At 34.8% G+C, this 27,633-nt stretch overlaps 1 protein-coding gene across 1 annotated transcript in view; it reads right to left on the bottom strand.

Annotated features, from left to right (window-relative positions):
- PCDH15 (protocadherin related 15) overlaps nucleotides 1-27,633 on the bottom strand; it is an 817,584-nt gene that overhangs the window by 414,057 nt on the left and 375,894 nt on the right. Inside the window, exon 7 of the mRNA XM_060127128.1 lies at nucleotides 2,151-2,270. Within this exon, the coding sequence (XP_059983111.1) occupies nucleotides 2,151-2,270 (120 nt within the window). The remainder of the gene's footprint in view (nucleotides 1-2,150; nucleotides 2,271-27,633) is intronic.

Below are 27,633 nucleotides of genomic sequence, written 5' to 3'. Positions count from 1 at the left end.
GTAATACATACAAGTTTGTTTTAACTCTAAGAAATAAGCAGGATAATATTATGATGCTATTAATTATAAGCAGAATTTCTAGAGATTTAACAATTTAAGAATATAAAAGTCATCAGATAGCTCTTTCTCAGAGATTTTATAAGAGAAGAAACTGGCATGGAGGTTTGCATTAACTCTCTATGATGATTAAAGATGGATTCTCTCTGTAAGGATGTGACTTGGTTAATGCTTTCTCTTCCAATATACCCTAACTTAAGTGCCGTCATGATGTCTTATTCTTTTGCCTCACTGAATTAGAACCATGCCCAGAGAATTTCTTTCGTTATTCCATAGTAGCGCTAGCTTGCTAAAGTACATTGTTTTTTCTTCTTTTGCAATTTGGAAACTGCATGTGAATGATTGGTTTATTCAATCTGTAGGTAATAAAAAGTACATACTATATTTCATGCCAAGCCCAGAAATCTCTGAAAAGGGGAAGCATTCAGAAGGAATTACTGCATAGCTAACAAGGAATTTCAGCCTCACAAAACTTCTAAAAGATACATTCCAAGGAATACATTTCTGTCTCGCACTATATCTAATCCTTGGGTAGGTTTGCAATGTAATAAATATTTCCCTAAAATACATGGCCTGGTCATTCTATACTTTCTTGGAGTTTCATTTTTACAGCTTGAGGAGTAAAGATTAGGAAATGACCTTCATAAAATATAAGCTAGAAACATGACATACACATACAATTAATTATTTTAAAAATCTAAATAGTAAAGAAAATAAATGGTTTAGAAATATTCTGTATAGTCAGCTGCCTATTTCTACTTAAAAAAAAATGTTTCTCTTGCCGTTTTCCCTTCTGCTGTTTCTCTGATCTTTTCCATTCGACTTCTGTGTAACCCCTCATACTTATTGTCCTTTTCTGTCACATTCTCATCATCTCCCCATCTCTTGGTTTCATTACCTCTGTCTATAAACATGTGGAGGCATACATTTTAGGGGAAAAACAAAAACAAAATCCCCCCAAATATTCCCTTGACTCTGCTATACCCATGGGCCTTTTGTTTTGTTTTTAAATTTTTTTTGAAAATTTTAACTCAAGTGCTGCAACTATTTTCTTAGAGCACAACAGAGGAAGAGTGGAGCACATATTACTCTGAAATCGAGTCCTGACTCTCCAGCTTAGAGGTGGGTGTGTGTTACCAGGCAAGTCACGTCACCTATGAACCTGTGTTCGCTTCTATGTGATAGAGATACTACTACTAACTAATTGATTTGTGAGAATAAGATGAGGAAATGCATTCACAATTCACTTAGTTCTCACAATCAATTTGTGAGGTAGATCTTATTGAGAGCTCTTAGTCTCTACAATTTCAACAGGTTTTTTAAAATTGTTTAAAGCTTATATAAGAAATATATAATTTAAAAACAAAGATACAATGTTAACTTCACCACTTTTATGTTCCTAATATTAAACCTAAAGGAGAAGCATTAATTTAAAAAGTCACTTAAGTGATTTTAAAACTACGCTTTGGGGAGCCCTTGGTGTTCTGAGAAGCTGCCTCTGGGAAAAGAGGAAGGGAAAGATGGCAGGCAGGACTTCCAGCTCTAGCTTCAAGAAAACAATTCTTATTTTATTTGTGTTACATATACTATATCATTGGGAAAAATAATTTCACAGCCTAAGGCACAATGCAGAAGCCCCACTGTCTAACGCAAAAAAAACAAAAACTGAAAAACCTATTGCTAGAGGCTTTGTCCTCTTCTCTACCTCAGGTTTCATTGGTGGAGAAGGGGCAGTGGTGGTATTAATTTGCAAGTTCCATAAAGCATACGCATCACATTGGTAATATCATATCCAATGATTTACTTAGAATGCTTAGGAGTCCACTAACATAATGGAAATTTAATTAAAATGACATATTATACCTATGAATACATTTTAAACTTTTACCTACAAAACTCACCAAAAACTAGCTTTTATAAGTATAGCACAAATATTTTTTAAAATGTAATTTTGAGATAGTTATTAATAATAGTATAATTACTAATGTGGTTCCATGAGCTGAGCAATAGAGAAATATAATAAATATCAGCTGAAGTAAATATTAATTTTATTCCTTATAGTGAACTCACATTGCAAGTAGATATTTACATACCGGATCATCTGGATTATATTGAATAACATATTCTATCTGTCCATTTGGGCCATCATCTATGTCTGTAGCTCCATTGTCTCCTGAAAATCCTGTAAATACTGTGGTGCCAACTGGAGTGAGCTGAAAAAAAAACAGAAGAAAAACTGTCAATTCTCATTTGATCAACAGCACACCAGAAGTGTTCTGGTACAAAAACCAGACATTTGTTACACAAAGGAAAAAAGCAGGCAGTTGCCCACAACCAGAGATCTGAAGTATTTCAAAAGAACACTTGCAAACACGAGTTCCTATAAAGTCTGAAATTTCCAACGCCATGGTCCTTGCTTTGGATAAAGAAATAGAAGGCCCGGATTCAGTGTGAAGCGCATTTGGACCAATTTATGATCATTAGCATCTTAGCTCCTATGGAGAAATGCATCTGCTGTTCCTCCTTAAAAAAACCTTGATGCATTAAGTTATCTACAAACCAGGATTTAAACTGTAAGAAGGAATTAGTTACTTTATTTTAAAATCAAAAACCATTTCAGAGAGATCAATGAAATCCAGTCGGTAATGACATGCAAGTGGCAAATTTAAGGGAGAGAGTTGGAGACAATGGATTCCCTGTCTGTCAGAGGAGAGAGAAAGCTGGGATTTTCTTTAGTGCTTGTAGTATCGGTTAAGTAGAAAGCCATTGTGTGACAGAATTGAAGAAATGGTAATATCTTTTCATTTTGGATTAAAACAAAACATAAAATGGCATATAAGACCATGATTTCACATTTGGAGCATCTAGCTTTATTTCTTATTGATCTCCAACAGAGAATCACTGTTGTTTTCTCTTACTTGTAGGTCTTTGTATTCCTACATCCACAGTCCTGTCTTCAAGCTTTAGCTGGGATCCTTCTCATTAGTTACATTTCAACTTAAGTAAGTATTGCCTTCTTCTAAACCATTCCTGACAGAATTTCCCTACCCCACATCAGAACATGGCACCCTTTTCGTTACTCTTATATTTCACACTTTACTTCTCTAATCATCACACTGTCACAATGAATAAATGAATTTAGTCAATAAACATAAGCTTTATGCCTCTAAAGAACACAGACTTTTAAATTTTATTCTGAGATATGTTTTGTTAGGTTTTAAATGGGATTCCTTAATGGAGAAATAGTTTCAGAGAGAAAAAGAAGGAGTTATCTCATTTACTTCTATTTTCAGGGGCTACAGGCGCAGATATCTGCAGGGATATCAGGCAATGTAAAAGAGTGAAGCAAGTCTCATGGGAATGGTGGCAACTGGGGAACACTTCCCCCTCTAAAATGGTAGCTGCTACTCAGCCTCAGCAAATTCTTGCCATAATGAAATATGGAGCCAATGTTACTACATCTTCTAATGTTCTAATTTTATAAGAAATCTCTTGGTTCTAAAGTCAGCAACAGATTTTAGAGAATTAAACTATGAATTTAATGCCCCCCCATACATCCTTTGGCACAGCAAACACAGGAGTTTGCAACCTCTGATTTAGAAAAATAATACAATTATGATTAAAGAAGTGATTTTAAAACTGTGCTTTGGGGAGCCCATGCTTTGGGGAACCGTGAGTACAAAGTAGCGTATTTATAAAGTCAGCTCTCCTGGCAGGCAGCTTTTCAAGGCAAACTTTGACTTTCTGCAGCTCAAAGAGAACTGAGGATAAAGTGAGAGGAGATAGTTTTAATAGCACATATATGAACACGGGCACACCTTTGGAAATGTTAGTTAACAAAAAGGCTTCCAAGCCAACATTTTAATATTTTTTTAATGTAATCCCTGTCCCCAAAGACATCATTCTCTCTTATAAAAATTCACCCACTCCTATGTAGTTGTGCCTTGGTTTTTAAATTATGAAAATTTAAAACTGAATGGCAACAAGTTGTTTCCAGATATCTAATAAAACAAACTTAGAGTATTTAAAGATCTTTGTTGCCAAAGTAAATAACTGTGCCACAGAGTTGAATTAAAAAATTAAAACCAAGCAAAAGACAAAAGGAAACAAACCAAAAAACTTGAACAATAGGTATCTGAAATTTTTGAAAATAGACTTCTGCCCCTACTTTAAAAATGTGGTATTTAGTTGTTGACAGCAAAGGACTCAAGTAGTATATCAAGTTATTAGTTCAGCATTTTATAGTGAGTTTTGCTCCCTTCCATATGTACAAATGTTGTACATTTAGGCCAAACATCTTAGCACAGATTGTTCGTTTTCACTACTGGAATAAGTAAACATCTACACACAGACATACACATGTAAAATGCAACGTTAAAATGGACCCATAATTGAGCTACACACATTTATTCATTATCTACCACGCGAATGGTGGACCTGTTCAGATATAGGCTAGCGTTTGGAATCTTTGAAGCTAACATAAGAGAAATAGCTAAGAAAAAAGAGGGTTAAGGCATTTTGTTTTAATATGGAAGGTCTGGCAAGAGTAAAATGGGTGCAAGAGTAAAATGGGGCAAGAGTAAAATGAAATGGCCTATACCAGATGCAAACAAGCAAAAGAGAGAGCATGCAAAATGGGTTTAACAAATAGATTTCAGCAACTTATTTCACTCATTTTCTTTATATATATACCCAACAGAAATATATACATATCTATGTACACAACAAAAATATGTACATATCTATGTACACATACACATATCACATATATAAATTCACACATATCACTGTTACTTATTCTTATTACAGAGACATGGCACTCTAGTGCTTTCTGAATTTCTAAATATTATGTGGAGGTTGAAAATCTTCACAGGACAGTCAGGTTGTTTGTTCTACCTGTGTTGCGCTATACATTATTATTTACAATTTTCAGGGCACATCTGCCATACAGATGGTCATGTTCTGTGCCCTTTAACATTTCAAAGAGTCTCAGAAATATAAATTTGGTTTTCTGAAGAGCATTCTATTCATGGGATGATTATCAGCTTGGGCACCTGCCTGAGGGTTTCACTTACTTATTTAGTTCATGTCTTTTTCCACAAATGATTTTATACAACTACTGGGACAATAAAGAAAAATGCATAAATGTACACATAAGTTAAAGAAAATAAAGCCAGAAAATTCAATATTTCAAGAAGATGCATAAGAGAAATCTGAATGTAAAAGGTGAGCAGTTCTCAGTTAATTGATTATCCCGTGAGCCACAGCTGCTTGAGCCAACCTAAGAAAAGAGAAAATTTTCCTGACTAATCTTACTTGCAATATTTCCCCACAGAAGTATTGTATTCACAGTTTCATATAAATATAGTTGATTCTCATCATCCATGGTAGTTCTGTACTATAAAGACACCATGAACACTGAATTAACAAATACTGAACCAATGCTCCTAGGGGGAATTCAAGGTTATTACATTGCTGAGGGGAATACAGGATTAAGTTCCTGCAAGCCTCTGGTTACAACATTTTCATCAACAAATCAATACATAACCTTGTTTTATGGTTGTTTCTGTTTAAAAACACTTTATTTAATATGTTTGGTCTATTCTACTGTAGATGCTCTATATTGCACTTTTCATTTTATTGTCTGAATTATTCAGCTCCAGAATTTGTTTGGTTCTTTTTTTTATGATTTCTGTTTGTTAAATTTCTCATTTTGTTCATGTCTTGTTTTCCTAATTTCACTGAATTGCCTTTCTGTGCTTTCTTGTAGCTCATTTAGTTTTCTCAAGACAGTTATTTTGAATTCTTTATCAGGTAAATCACCAAGTTCCATGTTTTGGAGTTCGATTACTGTAGGATAATTGTTATCTTTTGGCGATGACATGTTTCTTTGATTCTTTGTGTTTCTTGGAGATTTGCATTAGCTGCTTTCGAATTTGATGTAGCAGATACCTCCTCAAATCTTTTGTAATTATGTTGCAGATATTTTTCTTGGTCCTGCTTACATCTGGGGTTTTCTTCAACCTTGTATGAATACACCGCATACGTTGCTCCAACAGAGGGCTGGAATCTCTCCTCGAGAGGAATGGACTTTTACAAAGTCTCTTTCATCCACAGGTGTCTGCCCAAGTCAATACTACCCAGGTTTCCCCAGACCATGACCCAGAGGAGTTGGGGCCATTTCACTGCTCAGCCAGTTCAATGGCTTCTGCTAGTTCAAATTCCAAACCAAGGTCTCTCTGCCTATTACCCAATGCACAGGTGGGCAGAACTACTTCCAGGTCTCTTTGCATATAGTGTTGGATCCCACAACTACAGCAGAGGTACTTTTGTTCATAGATAGATGCTAATTTTTATTTGTTCAAAGCGGGGACATAAAGAAAGGACATCTTACACTACCATAATGTTGATGTCACTCTAGGGCACCTTTATATTCAGCAAAGAAATGGTATGTTGTTCATTTTGAAGAAAATATTGAGAAGGATGAATCTTGGAAAGCACTCCATAAATCATAATATGGTGTTAAATGTACATATTTAGTGATAGGGTAATGCCACTGGCATCAATAGCCTTGTATTGATAGGTAACAATAATCTCCTGACATTTATATCTATTATATATTTCTTGGAGTCTCATGTAATATATTTACATGAAAACTGACATTTTGGTAGAAATAAAATGCTAAAATATATAATTTCTGAATATCTAAAATAGTTTTTTATACATATTTTAAACCAATGCCTTCCGATAGACTTCAATGGCTTTAATGATTAAAGAGAAAATGTACAAGAGTCCAGAAGAAAAAAATATTTTTTATAATAAACACAACTAAAATAACACCACTTGAACTAGGAAATAATTGATACAAGTGATGCTATTATCCAGCTTTGAAAACCATCTCAAGAAAAAGGCACCCCAAAGGAATAATTTAAAATGCAATTGGTGTGATATTACTTTCTTACATACTTCATCAAGAATCCAAGTGTTTGGTTTTCCCCTCCCCTCTAAAAAGGATAGAACTTCTGAAGGGTCATGGACATTAAATAAGCTGAACTAGAATTCACTATATAATGATTTACTTATAATAATCATTTAATGACAGAACACCAACAATGGTAGTGGGTGCTCTATATCTACTCATAGACATTATCAAAACAGAAACATTGTCTTTAGTGGAGCAAGATTATATATAAGTCTATATTGGACTAATACATGTTTATTTTTCAGTTACAAATATTGTAATCTGACTTACTGTGTACTAGACAGCTATTTTGCACCAATTATTCTCTTAAGAACAAACACAAATGATTTTCTCCTATATTTTTGTAGCATGAATCCATCCTCCTTGTAATTGTTAATTTTATGCCTCAACTTGACTGGGCCATGAGTTGCCCAGATATTTGGTTAAATATTATTCTAGGTATGTCTGTAAGGGTATTTCTGGATGATATTAACATTTGAATTGGTAGACTGAGTAAAGCAGATTGCCCTCCCAAACATGGGTGGGCCTCATCTAATCCACTGAAGACCTGAATAGGACAAAAAGCTAGTAAGGAAGAATTCACTCTCTGTCCCTGACTGTCTTCAAGTTAGGACATCTGCCTTCTCTTGCCTTCAGACTTGGACTCAGATTAGAATCTAGACAATCAATTCTCCTGTTTCTCAGACTTTGGCCTTGGACTAGAACTATACCAGCTGGGTCTTCAGCTTGACAACTGCTAATCTTAGAACCACTCAGCCTCCATAATCGTGTGAGCCAATTCCTTATAATCAATCTCCCTTGCTATATCCCTAAATCAATCAGCCTATCTATCTATCTAATCTATCTATCACCTATGTATCTCTCAGTTCTGTTGACTAATACACTCCTGATCCAGTTTCTCAACAGTGAACAAATAAAATTGAGTATTTGATTTTTCACAGGTAAAGATTCATTTCCCATCTTCTAACTCATCAAGGTCTATATGGCTACTGTGTAGCACTTTATGGAACAATTGCTGATTTAACTGCAACAGGGGCCATAATATCTTTTGGCACTTTGATCATACTCCATGATCCTTTGAAGATTATCTACAGTGATTCCATAGTAATCTATACAAGATATTGTAAATTCCTGAACTCTACCTTATGTTGTCCTGGAAAATACACCTATTTTAAAATGATCAGTTACTGTCTTCTTCTGCCCCTGCACTTATTTTCAGGCTCTTCTCAATTATACTGCATGATCTAAAGATCATCTTCCATAAAAATCTTTCCAAATTAGAAGTCACTCATGCTTTGGCTATAATTCAGCCTTTAACCTCCTTCTCTGAAAAAGTAATTTTATGAATCTCTCTTGCATGTCATCCCTGCCTTACAAATATGCTTTAGAAACAGTAATATATTTAAAAACCAATGGGGTCCAACAAATGAAATGGAGTGATGAATTTGTAAACAGGTGCATATTACTGAGAACTTCAGCTTTTTCTCACAATTGCAACATTACATTATCTCTGAATCTGTGATTATTGATTGAGAGTTTATTATGGGCCAAATCACTGTTTCTATGACCATTATGTTGGTTTTATATTAACTCAATAATATAACATTTGTTTTATTCAAACATTCAACCAAATCAAATGTCTATTTGAAGTTTATCTTAAAATTTATAGAATCAGTACCAAATAGTACACATTCTTGAATTCACATTCAGTGGGTATTATCTTGCAGTGATTTATTGAAATCAAAAAGAAAAATATAATAAAGGAATTACATATGTTCTTCATTTTCCCTTTAACATAATATAGCTTTTGCACCTGTGTATAAAATCTTGACTCTGTTTTATTCATGAAAGCTAGATAATTAATATTGAAAATCATTTCCTCTGAATAAATTTTTAAAAATAAATTCATGTAGATAATCAAGACAATATGGCACTGGCACAAAAACAGAAATATAGATCAATGGAACAGGATAGAAAGCCCAGAGATAAACCCACGCACCTATGGTCAACTAATCTATGACAAAGGAGGCAAGGATATACAATGGAGAAAAGACAGCCTCTTCAATAAGTGGTGCTGGGAAAACTGTACAGCTACATGTAAAAGAATGAAATTAGAACACTCCCTAACACCATACTCAGAAATAAACTCAAAATGGGTTAAAGACAAATGTAAGACCAGACACTATAAAACTCTTAGAGGAAAACATAGGAAGAACACTCTTTGACATAAATCACAGCAAGATCTTTTTTGACCCACCTCCTAGAGTAATGGAAATAAAAACAAAAATAAACAAATAGAACCTAGTGAAACTTAAAAGCTTTTGCACAGGAAAGGAAACCATAAACAAGACAAAAAGATAACCCTGAGAATGGGAGAAAATATTTGCAAATGAATCAACAGACAAAAGATTAATCTCCAAGATATATAAACAGCTCATGCAGCTCAATATCAAAAAAACAAACAACCCAAACAAAAACTGGGCAGAACGCATAGCACAGGGAGATCAGCTCGGTGCTTTGTGACCACCTAGAGGGGTGGGATAGGGAGGGTGGGAGGGAGGGAGATGCAAGAGGGAAGAGATATGGGGCTATATGTACATGTATAACTGATTCACTTTGTTATAAAGCAGAAACTGACACACCATTGTAAAGCAATTATACTCTAATAAAGATGTTAAAAAAAAAAAACTGGGCAGAAGACCTAAATAAACATTTCTCCATGGAAGACGTACAGATGGCCAAGAGGCACATGGAAAGCTGCTCAACATCACTAATTATTAGAGAAATGCAAATCAAAACTAGAATGAGGTATCACCTCACACCAGTTAGAATGGGCATCATCAGAAAATCTACACACAACAAATGGTGGAGAGGGTGTGGAGAAAAGGGAACCCTCCTGTACTGTGGGTGGGAAGGTAAATTGATACAGCCACTATGGAGAACAGTATGGAGGTTCCTTAAAAAACTAAAAGTAAAAATACCATATAACCCAGCAATCCCACTACTGAGCATATACCCAGAGAAAACCATAATTCAAAAAGACACATGCACCCCAATGTTCACTGCAGCACCATTTACAATAGCTAGGTCATGGAAGCAACCTAAATGCCCATTGACAGACGAATGGATAAGGAAGATGTGGCACATATATACAATGGAATATTACTCAGCCATAAAAAGGAACAAAATTGGGTTATTTGTAGAAACGTGGATGGACCTAGAGACTGTCATACAGAGTGAAGTAAGTCAGAAAGAGAAAAACAAATATCGTATATTAATGCATATATGTGGAATCTAGAAAAATGGTACAGATGAACTGGTTTACAAGGCAGAAATAGAGACACAAATGTAGAGAACAAATGTATGGACACCAAGGGGGGAAAGCAGCGGGTGGGGGGTGCGATGAACTGGGAGATTGGGATTGACATATATACACTAATATGTAAAAAATAGATAACTTGTAAGAGCCTGCTGTATAGCACAGGGAACTCCACTTCGCTGTACAGTAGAAACTAACACAACATTGTAAAACAACTATATTAAAAAATTTGTTTTTTTAATTTTAAAAATATTCATGTAGATAAGTATCTTTAAGATAAGAGTAAGGATTATTATTAGAGAGAGTGATAAGTAGCTCTAGTCATCTTTACTAAAATCTGAAGAGTAATTACACTTAAATTGAATTAAGCTTAAATTGAATATATATGTGTGCATATGTATTGATATATACATACAGAGAGAATATATATATGAAAGAACTCATTAAGTTGAAAGTTGTCAAACAGCTGAATACATGAATATTTTAAAACGGGTGAAAGAGTGATTCCCATTTACATGCTTAAAGTAGAAAATGTATTTTTATGTGCTTTTTCTCTCCCCTTAATATCCTCCTTTTTCCTCTGTTACCCGTCTCCTGCCTCCCAGAATGTGCCTAATTCCTTGGAGGAGGAAAATAGAGACAAGTAAAAGGAACAAGGGCTTAGTCTTTCGTTCTTCAGAAGCTTTTGTGTGCTGTAGATTAAATACTAGTACTCTCTATTTAAAGAAACTCTGTGAATGGGAAGGGCTCTAAAGGTCCATGATTTTTATTCCTTGAATAGTTAAAGATATTTATCAAGTTTCCAATACCATGGACCATATTTCTTAAAAAAATGATTTGTTTTACTTATATAAAAAATCACCTTATTATGAAATATTAAAAAAAAATTTTAAATGAACAAACCAAACAAGAACAAACACATAGATACAGAGAAGAGAGTCATGATTACCAAAGGAAAAAGGGGATAGAGAAAGGGCAAAATTGGTAAAGGGGGTCAATAGTATGGTGATGGATGGTAACTAAACTTTAGGTGGTGAGCACACTGTAGTGTATACAGAAGTCAAAATATAACATTGTACACATGAAATATATAATGTTATAAACCAAAAAAGAAAAGATTATAAACTACTAATACAGTCGACTCCTTGAGGCCAAGGACGATGTCTTCATAGAATATGAATTCAATAAATGTTTATAACTAATGCACTGTGGAAAAAAAGAAAGACATTATATGGGTAACTGATGGAGCTGGAATGGTAACTATGGATCAGAAGTAGTAATGTATCAGTGTTCATTTCCTGATTTCTGATGGCTGTACTGTTATGTGGGAGAATATCCTTATGTGTTGGAAATACACACTAAAGTATTTGGGGGTAAGAAGGACTCTTTTCAGTAACACTCTCAAATGGTTTGGAGAAAAAGCTTGTATTATTCTTATAATGTTTCTGTAAGTTTGAAACTATTTATACATTAAAATAAAATAAACCTTTCCTTGTTAAAAAAAATCACCTTATTATATCTAGAAATTATAAAGAAAACAGATATAAAATGTTAAGAAAATATTCTTAACTATATATGGAATCTCTCTGTTATGCTTCATCATGGAGACCATCTGTGCATTTAGATCTACCAGAATGTCTCTGAGAAGAACAGATGTTCAAAAATACATATATTAGGGCTTTCCTGGTGGTGCAGTGGTTGAGAGTCCACCAGCCGATGCACGGGACACAAGTTCGTGCCCTGGTCCGGGAAGATCCCACATGCCGCGGAGCATGTGCTCCGCAACAGGAGAGGCCACAACAGTGAGAGGCCTGCGTACCGCAAAACAAAACAAAACAAAAATACATATATTAAATGGAGACAGATGATATAGCCACAATGAAATGTGAAAGAATAGCACAGAACTAAAAATGTGATCAGGAAAGTGAAAGCTCAAATTGAATAGATTCAGAGACATTTCACCATTGTGAGAAAAAGCTGAAGTTCTCAATAGTGTTCCACTAATTACTGCCTGTTTACAAATTTATTTTTGCATTTCATTTTGAAGACCCCTTGGTTTTAAAAAAAAGTTATAGAAATATAACTATTTCTAAAAAGCATATTTCCAAGGCAGAGTTGACTTGTAAGATGGCCAGAACCTATACTAAGTATTTTAAAAGCATTATCTCTTATAATCCTCAATACAACATTTTAACATTATTTTTTGTTATTATATTTATTTTACAGTTAAGGAATCCAAGGCTGAGAGCTTCTGCCTGATGTCATACTTCTAATATTTGGTAGATAAGGACTGCAACACAGATTATCTGGCTTCAAAGTGTTAATTCTCAAGCACTATGAAATATATTATTACAAAATTTTTGCAATTTGCTATTAAGAAACTTTTGACAAGAAAAGAAAATGAAAGAGGAAGTAAATATAATTTGGCACATAACAGAACCAAGATATATAGTAATCTGAAATGATACAATTTGGATGATGTATTACATCAAAGATAATTTATGTTTGGCCCTAAGGAAAAATACTTTTGATATATTTTACAGAAAGACAAATAAATCCAATTTAGCTTGTGCCTGTGTTTCAGAAAACGTGGATTAAATAATTACTGCTATTGAAAACCGGTTGGTTCTCAGCAAGTAAATTATTTCATGAATCCCCAAATTCACCATTTCAGCATGCTAACCTCTTCATTAGTAATCAAAACTTTATTGCTAGTGTATGGCATAATGTCTGAAAAAGCACTCAGTAAATGCTCAAGGGGCAAAGAGAAGAAGGAAGAAAATATATCCAACCACAGTAATTTGCATTTTCATCAATGGTTTTCAACAAATCAATGTTTCATAAATCACTAATAAAAATGTTAGGTGAAGGTTTGATGAGGAACAGGATATTTACAAAGTCTTAAAGTCATTTTCCACAAAATAGTTTTAATTACTTATTAAGTACACAAAAATGAATAAATATAGTAGAAAAACCTGGCAAACACTGTCTTTCCAACATGATAAAAGCTATCATTACCAGAAATGGGACACACTGATATTGTGAGTCTCTTTTATTACATACTATGAAGAACATGCTATCACTTTTGTGGTATTTCTGAACAAAATCTATAATCATGAGGAAATACCAGGTAATTCTAAATTGAGAAATATTCTATAAACTGTCCCACTCCTGGAAATTATTAAGGTCATTAAAGTCAAGGAACTATTAAGGAACTAAGATTGAGACTAGAAAGACATGGCAACTAAATGCAATGTGTGACCTTAGGTTGAATCTCTGACCTATAAAGGACTTTATTGGAAAAAAAATCAGCAAAATTTGGCATCTGTAGATTACATACTAATATTGCATTAATGTAATTTCCTGATTTTGATGGTTATATTGCAGTTATATAGATGAGTATCTGTGTTTTTAGGAAATACACAATGAAATGTTAAGAATTTAAGGGGTTTCATATGTGCAACTTACTCTTCATTGGTATAGAAAAATAGTTGGGACTTCCCTGGTGGCGCAGTGGTTAAGAATTCTCCTGCTAATGCAGGGGACACTGGTTCGATCCCACATGCTGTGGAGCAAATAAGCCCGTGCGCCACAACTACTGAGCCTGTGCTCTAGAGCCTGCGAGCCACAACTACTGAAGCCCATGTGCCTAGAGCCTGTGCTCCACAACAAAAGAAGCCACCGCAATGAGAAGCACGCCCACTGCAGCAAAGAGTAGCCCCCACTCGCCACAACTAGAGAAAGCCTGCATGCAGCAATGAAGACCCAATGCAGCCATAAATAAATTTACTTTAAAAAATAGTTATATATCTATATATGATATATATTTGACTGTACTGTCACATACAAATAAGCAATATACTGTATGACATTTATATATATGTGTATATGCATGTATGTGTATACACACACATCTCTATCTGTTCATTTATCTATTAGAAAGAAAGATTATTTGACCAGTACTCTTCAAAACTGTCATCAAAAACAAAGAAAGTGAAAACAGATACAGTCCAGAGAAGACTAAAGAGACACGATGACTGATAGTACTATGGTATCATAGATGGGGTCCTGGGACAAGAAAAAAGACTAGTAAAACTAAGGAAATCTAAATAAAATATGGATTTGAGTTAACAGCAATGTTTCACTGTTGGTTCAGTAGTTGTTAAAATATGTAGCATACTAATGAAAGATATTAAGAATTGGGGAATTTGGAACTCTATAACTTCTATTAAAATGTTATTTAGGTCTAATTATTTCTGATGTTTACATAAATGATAGAAAATGTGAACATAAACAGACCATTTCCATAATCATTTTCATTATAATGAAGTCTAAGACTTAAACGTATCATTTACTATAAAAATATTTTTAAGGATAATAAAATTTTATTTATATTACGTTTAGTTCTTATAAATACATAACATACACTTGAGGCAACTGTTAGCCAAAAAATAAGGGAGACAGAAAGAGAGAGAGAGAGGGAGGGAGAGAAGGAGAGAAAGAACAAAAGAGAGAACAAAATAGAGCAAGAGAGAGGTTCTCATCTTTTCCTATGGTTTAATTTGGCTGAAGTTCAGCTTTGGGTTCCTGCTGATGGGTCTGATCATTAAAATGTTTTTAATCATTCACTTAAACCCTAGGGAAAAAATCAAAACATTTCAGAGCCCCTTTTTTTAAAAAATTAACTAGCATATTAACTTTATTAACAGGTATTGTTGAAAGACATGATCATGCCGCATCAGGAGAAAGAGATATAACAACATCTGAAGTAAAATAAAAATTCTAATTAAACCAGCATATGATACCAGCTACCATGAAATACCCTCTAGGGTATGCCCACTAATCTACATGTAGTTGGGCAAGATGTTCTTCTTGATATACTCGTCATTGGGTTACTTTTTATAATTCTTCATGAACTTAAAATCATTCAATAAAAAGTAATATATATATTCCAAACGCTGTGTTCCTTTCTCTTAAAACTCTACCTAGCACATGATCATTTACTAAATTGTGAATCGAGATGATAATTTAGACCAAAGAAGCAAGTGTAAATCTTTTCAAATTAGTAATAATACTCTTCAGATTAATGGTGTTATTTACTCCTTACTCTTCCTTTATGTATCTGAGCTCCATCATTCTCTTGCCTGATGCACTTGTACAATATGGTGATCAAGCACTCGGTTTTGGAGTGAGACTGCCTCAGTTTCTCACTTAGATCTGCCACTTAGTAGCCATGAGATCTTGGGCAAATTAATAAATGCTTTTCTGTCTCAGTACTTTTTCATCTTATTGTGTAAAATGAAAACAATACACACAAATAATTTGAGTCTGTGTGTAGGTACAAGTAAGTTTTAAATAAGATTTAGCATTCATAAATGATAACTGTTAGAATTAATCAGTCAATACTGTTGTAATCTGTCCTGATTCCATTCAACATCAGGAGATATGATGCTACTAAATTGGCAAAAGATCTATGCAGAAATCTGTGAACTAATTTTAGATAACAAATTTAAAATTAATCTGGTGTCAAGTTAGTTCCTAATGACCATGTGAAAAAATCAAAGAAGAAAAATAAATACTAAAATTATTCAAAATCTAAAGTTTACAGGGCTTCCCTGGTGGCGCAGTGGTTGAGCGTCTGCCTGCCAATGCAGGGGACAAGGGTTCGTGCCCTGGTCCGGGAAGATCCCACATGCCACGGAGCGGCTGGGTCCGTGAGCCATGGCCGCTGAGCCTGAGCGTCCGAAGCCTGTACTCCACAACGGGAGAGGCCACAACAGTTAGAGGCCCGTGTACCGCAAAAAAAACCCTAAAGTTTACAGACTTTTAAGATGTTAACCAGGACATAATCTGTGATATACTTGTAACATCAACAGTTATGAAACGACTGTTCCTGAAACCTAACGTTGTTTCAACTGCTAACCTTTACCTTACTAAATTGTAAATGGCATTTTAAATTTAGATTTATGAAGCATCCTTTAAAGTTTCCTATTACTAAGAACTTAGAGAACTTGATCAAACACAATTTATTAAATTGACTGTGATTATTTTGGTACCCCTTGCATCTGAGCTTCATAAAACTGTGCATGTAGAAAAATCTTGTTGAGATAAAAAAACATTTCGACTAAGGGGAGTCATTTTAATGTTACTTAATAAATATGACTACTTTTTCTGGGACACGAAAAGTATGGTAAAGATTCTTAAGCAGCGTATAGTCATATCCAAATAAGTACATAATTTGCCCCTAAAGTTATGAAAAAAGGGCTCTAATTCACATAAATACGTAACGTCCCCCTAGAGCTACGTAAACAGTACTATAATTCAAATAGCTCATATTTACCAGGTTAAAAGAAAAAGAAAAACTGGGTTTCTTTTTTTGTCATCACTGTTGTGTCACCCTATATAATTTATCACAATCACCTGGAAAGATTTTACTCCTTTCTAAAATACTTCCCATGTATAAGCTTCTCAAATTTAACTCAAAACAAACTCTTACTTTCTAAATCATTCTTATCTCAGGAAAAATCAAAGTGAACATATATGTTAAATAATACTTTCCTGTTGCATGATTGTTCCATTTCTGCTTCATTGAGAAGTCTATTAATACAACTCCTACAATGTGTCAGGTACTGTTTTACTCAAATAACAAAACAAAGTGCTAGCTCTAATAGTGATTCAATTCTAACAGGGTAGATATAAAATAAACAAATATATATATATACACACACACACACATATATACACACATACATATATATGTATATATATCCATATGTAATATCAGGTTTAAATAAGTGATCAACTAATTTCAGATTTTTAAAATTAGTTATAAAATATACAGGTGAGGTGCTATACACTAAAATCTGTGGACTTATTTTTCTTTCCTATTCTAAGATTTATTACATGTATTCATTAAACTCTATAAGGTAGGTTTCTAATATTTTCATTCCCAGTTTTTACATGAGGAAACATGTTTCTCTGAAACACACAGAAATTTTAATTTTTTTAAAGATAAATGCAATTTAAAAAATGGTAAGCCAGCTCTATCATAGTTGGACACTTGAGTTGTCTCCAGTTTTTGATTATTATGGAAATATCATCAACAAATCTCCTTATACATGCTTTCTGGTGGACATATGTACCACTAGAGCAGACCTGCTGAGTCACAGGGTATCTACTTGTTTACCTTTCTTTTCTTTTCTTTTAACATCTTTATTGGAGTATAATTGCTTTACAATGTTGTGTTAGTTTCTGCTGTAAAACAAAGTGAATCAGCTATACGTACACATATAATCACCATATCCACTCCCTCTTGCAGCTCCCTCCCACCCACCCTATCCCACTGCTCCAGTGGCCACAAAGCACCGAGCTGATCTCCCTGTGCTATGCGGATGTTTCCCACTAGCTATCTATTTTACATTTGCTAGTGTATATATGTCAATGCTACTCTCTCACTTCGTCCCAGCTTACTCTTCCCCTTCCCCGAGTCCTCAAGTCCATTCTCTATGTCTGCATCTTTATTCCTGTGCTGCCCCTAGGTTCATCAGAACCATTTTTTTTTTAGATTGCATATATACGTGTTAGCATACGGTATTTGTTTTTCTCTTTCTGACTTACTTCACTCTGTATGACAGACTCTAAGTCCATCCATTTCACTACAAATAATTTTACAAATAATTTTACAATTATTTGAATTTTACAAATAATTCAATTTCATTTCTTTTTATAGCTGAGGAATATTCCATTGTATATATGTACCTCATCTTTTTTATCCATTCATCTGTCATTGGACACTTAGGTTGCTTCCATGTCTTGGCTATTGTAAATAGTGCTGCAATGAACATTGTGGTCCATGTCTCTCTTTTTTTTCTTTTTTTTTTTGTGGTACAGGGGGCTCTCACTGTTCTGGCCTCTCCTGTTGCAGAGCACAGGCTCCGGACGTGCAGGCTCAGCGGCCATGGCTCACGGGCCCAGCCTCTCCGCGGCATGTGGATCTTCCCAGACTGGGGCACTAACCCATGTCCCCTGCATCGGCAGGCGCACGGACTCTCAACCACTGCGCCACCAGGGAAGCCCCATGTCCCTCTTTGAATTATGGTTTTCTCAGGGTATATGCCCAGTAGTGGGACTGCTGGGTCAAATGGTAGTTCTATTTTTAGTTTTTTAAGGAACCTCCATACTGTTCTCCATAGCGGCTGTATCGATTTACATTCCCACTAACAGTGCAAGAGGGTTCCCTTTTGTAGTATAGTCTGAAGTCAGGGAGCCTGATTCCTCCAGCTGCTTTTCTTTCTCAGGATTGCTTTGGTTATTCAGGGTCTTTTGGGTTTCCATACAAATTGTGAATTTTTTTGTTCTAGTTCTGTGAAAAATGCTATCGGTAGTTTGATAGGGATTGCCGTGAATCTGTAGATTGCTTTGGGTAGTATGGTCATTTTCACAATGTTGATTCTTCCAATCCAAGAACATGGTATATCTCTCCATCTGTTTGTGTCGTCCTTGATTTCTCTCGTCAGTGTCTTATAGTTTTCTGCATACAGGTCTTTTGTCTTCTTAGGTAGGTTTATACCTAGGTAATTTATTCATTTTGTTGCAATGGTAAATGGGAGTGTATCCTCAATTTCTCTTTCAGATTTTTCATCATCAGTGTATAGGAATGCAAGAGATTTCTGTGCATTTATTTTGTATCCTGCTACATTACCAAATTCATTGATTAGTTCTAGTAGTTTTCTGGCAGCATCTTTAGTATTCTCTATGTATAATATCATGTCATCTGCAAACAGTGACAGTTTTACTTCTTTTCCGATTAGGATTCCTTTTATTTCTTTTTCTTCCTTCTGCTAACTTTGGGGGTTTTTTGTTCTTCTTTCTCTAACTGCTTTAGGTATAAGGTTAGGTTGTTGATTTGAGATTTTTCTTGTTTCTTGAGGTAGGACTGTATTGCTATAAACTTCCCTCTTAGAACTGCTTTTGCTGCAACCCATAGGTTTTGGGTTGTTGTGTTTTCATTGTCATTTGTTTCTAGGTATTTTTTGATTTCCTCTTTGATTTCTTCAGTGATGTCTTGGTTATTTAGTACTGTATTGTTTAGCCTCCATATGTTTGCATTTTTTACAGTTTTTTTTTCTGTAATTGATATCTAGCCTCATAGCGTTGTGGTCAGAAACATACTTGATACAACTTCAATATTCTTAAATTACCAAGGCTTGATTTGTAACCCAAGATATGATCTATCCTGGAAAATGTTCCATGAGCACTTGAGAAAAATGTGTATTCTGTTGTTTTGGGATGGACTGTCCTATAAATGTCAATTAAGTCCATCTTGTTTAATGTGTCATTTAAAGCTTGTGTTTCCTTATTTATTTTCATTTTGGATGATCTGTCCATTGGTGAAAGTGGGGTGTTAAATTCCCACACTATTATTGTGTTACTGTCGATTTTCTCTTTTATAGCTGTTAGCAGGTGCCTTATGTATTGAGGTGCTCCTATGTTGGGTGCATATATATTTATAATTGTTATATCTTCTTCTTGGATTGATCCCTTGATCATTATGTAGTGTCCTTCCTTGTCTCTTGTAACTTTCTTTATTTTAAATTCTATTTTATCTGATATAAGCATTGCTACTCCAGCTTTCTTTTGATTTCCATTGGCATGGAATATCTTTTTCCATCCCCTCAGTTCCAGTCTGTATGTGTCCCTAGGTCTGAAGTAGGTCTCTTGTAGACAGCATATATATGGGTCTTGTTTTTGTATCAATTCAGCAAGCCTGTGTCTTTTGGTTGGAGCAGTTAATCCATTCACGTTTAAGGTAATTATCAATATGTATGTTCCTATGACCATTTTCTTAATTGTTTTGCGTTTGTTTTTGTAGCTCATTTTCTTCTCTTGTGTTTCACATTTAGAGAAGTTCCTTTAGCATTTGTTGTAAAGCTGGTTTGGTGGTGCTCAATTCTCTTAGTTTTTGCTTGTCTGTAAAGCTTTTAATTTCTTTATCAAATCTGAATGAGGGGCTTCCCTGGTGGCGCAGTGGTTGAGAGTCCGCCTGCCGATGCAGGGGACACGGTTTCGTACCCCAGTCCAGGAAGATCCCACATGCTGCGGAATGGCTGGGCCCGTGAGCTATGGCCGCTGAGCCTGCGCATCCGGAGGCTGTGCTCCACAATGGGAGACGCCACAACAGTGAGAGGCCCGCGTACTGCTAAAAAGAAACAAAAAAACAAAAAATCTGAATGAGATCCTTGCTGGTTAGAGTAATCTTGGTTGTAGGTTCTTCCCTTTCATCACTTTAAATATATCATGCCACTCCCTTCTGGCTTGTAGAGTTTCTGCTGAGAAATCAGCTGTTAACCTTATGGGAGTTCCCTTGTATGTTATTTGTCGTTTTTCCCTTGCTGCTTTTAATAATTTTTCTCTGACTTTAATTTTTGCCAATTTGATTACTGTGTGTCTCGGCGTGTTTCTCTTTGGGTTAATCCTGTATGGGACTCTCTGTGCTTCCTGGACTTGGGTGGCTATTTCCTGTCCCATGTTAGGGAAGTTTTCAACTATAATCTCTTCAAATATTTTCTCGGGTCCTTTCTCTCCTTCTTTTCCTTCTGGGACCCCTATAATGAGAATGTTGTGGCATTTAATGTTATCCCAGATATCTCTTACGCTATCTTTGTTTCTTTTCATTTTTTTTTTCTTTATTTTGTTCTGCAGCAGTGAATTCCACCATTCTTTCTTCCAGGTCACTTATCCGTTCTGCCTCAGTTATTCTGCTATTGATTCCTTCTAGTGTATTTTTCATTTCAATTATTGTATTGTTCATCTCTGTTGTTTGTTTTTGTTTTTGCGGTACGCGGGCCTCTCACTGTTGTGGCCTCTCCCGTTGCGGAGCACAGTCTCCGGACGCGCAGGCTCAGCGGCCATGGCTCACGGGCCCAGCCGCTCCGCGGCATGTGGGATCATCCCGGACCAGGGCATGAACCTGTGTCCCCTGCATTTGCAGGTGGACTCTCAACCACTGCGCCACCAGGAAAGCCCTATCTTTGTTGTTTGTTCTTTAATTCTTCTAGATCTTTGTTAAACATTTCTTGCATCTTCTCGATCTTTGCCTCCATTCTTTTCCCGAGGTCCTAGATCATCTTCACTATCATTATTCTGAATTCTTTTTCTGGAAGCTTGCCTATCTCCAGTTCATTTAGTTGTTTTTCTGGGGTTTTATCTTGTTCCTTCATTTGGTACATAGCCCTCTGCCTTTTCACCTTGTCCCTCTTTCTGTGAATGTGGTGTTTGTTCCACAGGCTGCAGGATTGTAGTTCTTCTTGCTTCTGCTATCTGCCCTCTGGTGGATGAGGCTATCTAAGAGGCTTGTGCAGGTTTCCTGATGGGAGGGACTGGTGGTGGGCAGAGATGGCTGTTTCTCTGGTGGGCAGAGCTCAGTAAAACTTTAATCCACTTGTCTACTGATGCGGGGGGCTGGGTTCCCTCCCTGTTGGTTGTTTGGCCTGAGGTGACCCAACATTGGAGCCTACCCGGTCTCTTTGGTGGGGCTAATGGCGGGCTCTGGGAGGGCTCATGTCAAGGAGTACTTCCCAGGACTTCTGCTGCCAGTGTCCTTTTCCTCACGGTGAGGCACCGCCACCCGCTGCCTCTGCAGGAGACCCTCCAACACTAGCAGGTAGGTCTGGTTCAGTCTCCTTTGGGGTCACTGCTCCTTCCCCTGGGTCCCACTGCACACACTACTTTGTGTGTGCCCTCAAATAGTAGAGTCTCTGTTTCCCCCAGTGTTGTCAATGTCCTGCAATCAAATCCCGCTAGCCTTCAAAGTCTGATTCTCTAGGAATTCCTCCTCCTGTTGCCGGATCCCCAGGTTGGGAAGCCTGACGTGGATCTCAGAACCTTCACTCCAGTGGGTGGACTTCTGTGGTATAAGTGTTCTCCAGTTTGTGAGTCACCCACCCAGCAGTTATGGGATTTGATTTTACTGTGATTGCGCCCCTCTTACCATCCCATTTTTGCTTCTCCTTTGTCTTTGGATGTGGGGTATCTTTTTTGGTGAGTTCCAGTGTCTTCCTGTCGATGATTTTTCAGCAATTAGTTGTGATTTTGTTGTTATTCTCGAAAGAGGGAGTGATAGCACATCCTTCTACTCCACCATCTTGAACCAATCCTTGACATTATTTTTTAATCTAGTCTGAAAACTTTGTTTTTCAATTTGAGTATTTTCCCCTTTACTTTTAATGTAATTTTTGTACAAGATGAATACTTTTATTTTGAACACTCTTAGTAAGTGTTCATATTTTTCCTACCTATTCTATGTTCTGTTTTGTTTGTTCCCTTTCTTTATTTTGTTTGATTAATATGTATATTATTCATTATTTCATTCATGTTCTAGGCAACAAAAACATTAGACTGTATTTGTTGGTTATCTCCTGGTTTATAATTAGTGTTCTTATGTTTTAAGTATATATCTGTTCTTATGTTTTAAGTATATATCTTTACATGATATATAAAGATATACATACATATCATGTAAAGTTATATACTTAAAACAAGATATATATATATATATATCTTTTGCATCAATACCCCCTCATTCTCATACTACTTTGATTTTTATTGATACCTACTATCTGTCATATTCTGCAAAATCAAAAACAAACAAACAAAGCAAAACACCTCACTTCGGCAATCTTAATTTACTCACTGTGGTTCACAAATCTTTATGTCTATTCGACATGGACTATTCGAGATCTAAAGACATTCCTTGCTGGGTTGCAACAACTGATATTCTCCTCAGATTGCAAATCTTCCCAAAAGTGTTCTTCTCTAATATATTCTCTCAGTAGGATCCTGCTATATTTTAAGCCAGAACCTCAAAGGTAATCTAAACAATATATAGTGTCTACACTTTTCTCCTTTACCCTCTGCAATTAACAGGTCATCTTTTCTCATTAATTTATCCACCTAATAGCCTTCCTACACCCTCTTTTTCCATTTTTATTCAGTTCAAGATTTTTACCTTGCATCTCTTTTCAGCTAACCTCTTCAAAAAATTCTCCATCCAGCTGTGGGAATGATATCATAAATTGGCAAATCTGAATGCACTTATATTCTAAGCCATTTACTGGTCCCTTATTGCCTAAAGCTCCTCTTTATAACTGATGGTGCCTTTCAGGATATGACCCCAACTTGTTCTTCAGTTTCTTCTCCTTCCATTCAATCCTTTCTTTTTTTTTTTTTTTTTTTTTTTTTTTTTTTGCGGTATGCGGGCCCCTCACTGTTGTGGCCTCTCCCGTTGCGCAGCACAGGCTCCGGACGCACAGGCTCAGTGGCCATGGCTGATGGGCGCAGCCGCTCCACGGTATGTGGGATCTTCCCGGACCGGGACACGAACCCGTGTCCCCTGCATCGGCAGGCAGACTCTCAACCACTGCGCCACCAGGGAAGCCCTAATCCTTTCTTAATTTAAGCTTGTTATACAGAACTCCTTATATTTAAGTCAGTAGCAATCCATGAAAATAAGGTCTAAGTTAAACAAAACTTAAGTGATAGTAGAAACAGTTCACCACATAAATTTAAAACACCATCAGGAGACAACAGTGCTGAAAACAGACATGAAGTATGTATTTTTGATTAGTATAAGGCCAAAATAGAAACATTACCATAATACAGTGGCATGAAATTTTATTTAAGACACCTTTTTTATTTATAGAATATTATTCAATTGCCGTTTTTATACATCAAAAATAGTTGAACATTGGCAATTTCCTTGAGTCCAACCTTATAATTACATCTGAACTCTATTTCCCCAAGTTTCCAGGAACAAAGAAATAGAGTTCAGAATTTTTATATATACCCTTGACGTTTGAATGGTACAGGTCCACTTACATGCAAATTTTTTCAACAGTAAATACTACATTACTACACAATATATGGTTCCTTCTCCTCCCTTCCTTCCTTTCTTTCTCTCTTTCTTTCTGACTGTAAACCATCTACCTGTCAAGAGAAATGCAAGGAAACATTCTTTCAGAAAGTGCCAACAAATTATCTCCAATAAATCACATCATGTCACAGCAGCAAAGTACATTTAGTGTGATATTCAAGGTGACCAAAAGAACAAATTAATATTGACTAAAAAATTGCCCATCTGTAATGAGATCATTAAAGACCAGGACAAATATAACCTGTATATTATCCTGAGATTAATTCTTCACAGGCGCAAGAAAACACTACGTCTGCCTTGACTTGTCCTTGTTTACTTTTTATTATGTCAAAAGGAATTTTTTGAAATGGGATGCATGTGTTATCAAAGACATCACTACCAGAAAATATTTATCTTCCAAAAATTACTTAAGAATAATCAGCAGCAATTAGACTTTGCAATTTGTTCTTCGAACCAACAAGACTAATTACTTAATGATACAATTACCCAAAACTAATTGAGAGTCTCCAATTACCCAGAGAGAAAAAAAATACTTGCAATGCTTTATGTCTCACAAACAAAGAATTTTAAACCTTGGTAGCCAATTCATGTGCTGCTCCAGGTCTTGGTTTTCTCACAGTTAATAAGGAGAGTGACTAATCAGGACTTTAATTTTAGAAGCTTCTTTTATAAATCTGTGATGATGACTTTGTACCTATCTTTTGCATTCTGATGAAGTGTAAAATATTTTGACACCAACAATCTCTTAAACTCTGAATGATTTTTTTTTTTTGGAAAAGCATTTAGATCTTTCTAGTCTTAACTGCATTAACTGCATGCCTTATACTAAAAGAAGAAATAGCATGGAAAATATCTTGCAATCTTGCACAGAGTAAAATGTATTTTACTTAATTTTATTTTACAGGCAGCACTGTAGTTGCATTGTGTATATATATATATACATATATATATATATATATATACACACACACACACACAGACATAGTATATATACACACACACATACATATATACATACACATATATACATATGGGTATATATAAAATTGCAATGTATTTTCCCAGTGGAGAGATATAGATATAAAGATAAACCCATTCAAGCCAATTAAACTAAGAACTACTCAGATAAATGAAGGATGAGAAAAATAGCTAAATTTCATTTTTTCTTATAATTATGTTTTGATGTTTAAATAAACTTTGGACTCTTTACAAGAAAATAGATATGAGAGAGTATGAGCAAAATCAATGGAGGAAAATATCATCAATTACACACATTCTACATAATCAAACCATAGAATATATGACCACAGTAACAGTGGGATAGGATTGCCTCGGTTGTCTTTAGGAAATGCATTGAGAGAAAATCATAATTAGGCAGCTTTGTAAAGAAATCTTGCCTCTACAAATAATGTTTAAGATAAAATGTTTAATGTTTATATAAATTGTATCACTCTAACATTTATCCAGATGACATAGGAGTTTAGAGTTTGGAGAAACTGAAGATTGATCAATGTGTATAGCTGGGGATGAGTATAGAAATAAGAAATGGAAATAGATCATGTGTTAAATTTTAAAAGATGAATAAAACTTGGAGACTTGCAAGGTAGGGAAGATTCCATTCTAAGTAAACTGAACAGTGTGAGCAAAGCCAAAGAAATGAATATATTTGTAAGACATGAGGAAGTTAATCTGAACAGAATGAGGCAATATCAGAGAGCAATTGAAGTTAAGAATACATTGACAAAAGGTCAGATTATGGAAGGGTTTGAAAATGAGCCAGTGGAGATAGATGACATTTTTCCTGATAATAATGAGAAATTACACAATTTTTGAATAGGAGAGTGACACAATTAAAATAGTATTTGAAAAGGTTAGTTTTTAGCAAGGTGCTGAAAAAAATTGGAGGGGGAGTGGAAGTAGTCAAATTACATAGGATACTTTGAATTCAAATTGAACATTATACATTTCTTTATGAAAAATGAACTAAAGACATGTATCCAACAACAGTTAAACATGGTACAGGAATGGATTTTAAAATTAGATATGTTGCCTAAGATAACTCATCTATTAGTTTATACTCAAAGCTAGCACTCAAACAAAAAAAGCAAAATCTCATTCAAAAAGTATGCTTTAGATGCTAAAATAATTAATCATGTAACATGATTAATTACATTAATTAGCATTTGTCTGTTTTAGCAGAAGCCTATTAAGTAAAAGTTAGCTCAAAAAGGTCGAGCATTAACTAACAAGTAATTTCGCCTGTTAAACTTTAAAAAGCTTTTATTTCTTTTATTTATTATTTTGTTTTTAGTAATACAATCTAGAAAGTCTCAGATTACAGGAAACATAATTTCTTCAATTTTTAGTGAATAGAAGAATGTTGAGGTAAATAAGATACATTTTAAATAATTTCAAAAAGCATGTAGAAGTTATAGGCCCAATGCTGTGTTTAATACCCAAATTATACTGACTTCCTCCTATAAAGTAGGTACATATTTTAAGATAAAAAAAAAAGACATGGAGGTAAAGATGATTTGCTGAAGTATAGGCTATTAAAAATATAGTTCATTTTTTGTGTCTAAAGTACACATAATAGATGATATTAGAGATACTTCAGAAATATTTTATAATTTTTTATAATATTTTATATTTTTTCTACAAAAAATTAATACAGTAAGCACTATTTTTAAAAAATAACATAAAAAGTGTTCTTGGCCCATGGATTTTGGTTCAAAGGGAAAACAAAACAAAGTAAAACAAGAAACAACAAAAAAGCATGTTCTAATAAAAGCAATAATACTACTTTAAAAATATTTTTAAATAGTTTGATAAGGATTTTCTTATAAGAATTTAGCTTTGATTTATATTAAAATATTTTTAATATGCCAGAACTTGATTTTAAAATTGAGAAAATAACTTTAAATTAATAAAATCTCAAATACATATTTTCTTCTAGTATTGAATTACTGCTACCACCTCAGAGATACAAAACAAAAATCTGTCTCATTTTACAATGAGAATAAATAGCACCCATTGAGCCTCAGTAAGCGTGTATGTATTTAGATTCAGGCATTAAGTTGTTGAAGATGATTAAAAAATGCCAACATTTTGGCCATTATTATAAATAAAGCAATTTTTTTCCTGTAGCAAAGTGAATTCCTGAAATTGTATCAGAAGTCACTCAGACCTTATTTCTTCTAAAGCACTATTTTTTAAAATGTTTTCTTGATATTTTTAAACAGTTAAGATTGTTACTATAGAGGAATAATTTCAAAATATTTAAAATATACAGTCAATTACATATATCAATAAAAAGGAAGCAGAGAGTAGTGGATAGAAACTGAC

The sequence above is a fragment of the Lagenorhynchus albirostris genome, chromosome 16, assembly GCF_949774975.1.
Source record: "Lagenorhynchus albirostris chromosome 16, mLagAlb1.1, whole genome shotgun sequence".
Taxonomy (NCBI): domain Eukaryota; kingdom Metazoa; phylum Chordata; class Mammalia; order Artiodactyla; family Delphinidae; genus Lagenorhynchus; species Lagenorhynchus albirostris.
This window is presented reverse-complemented; position numbering and strand designations above follow the sequence as displayed.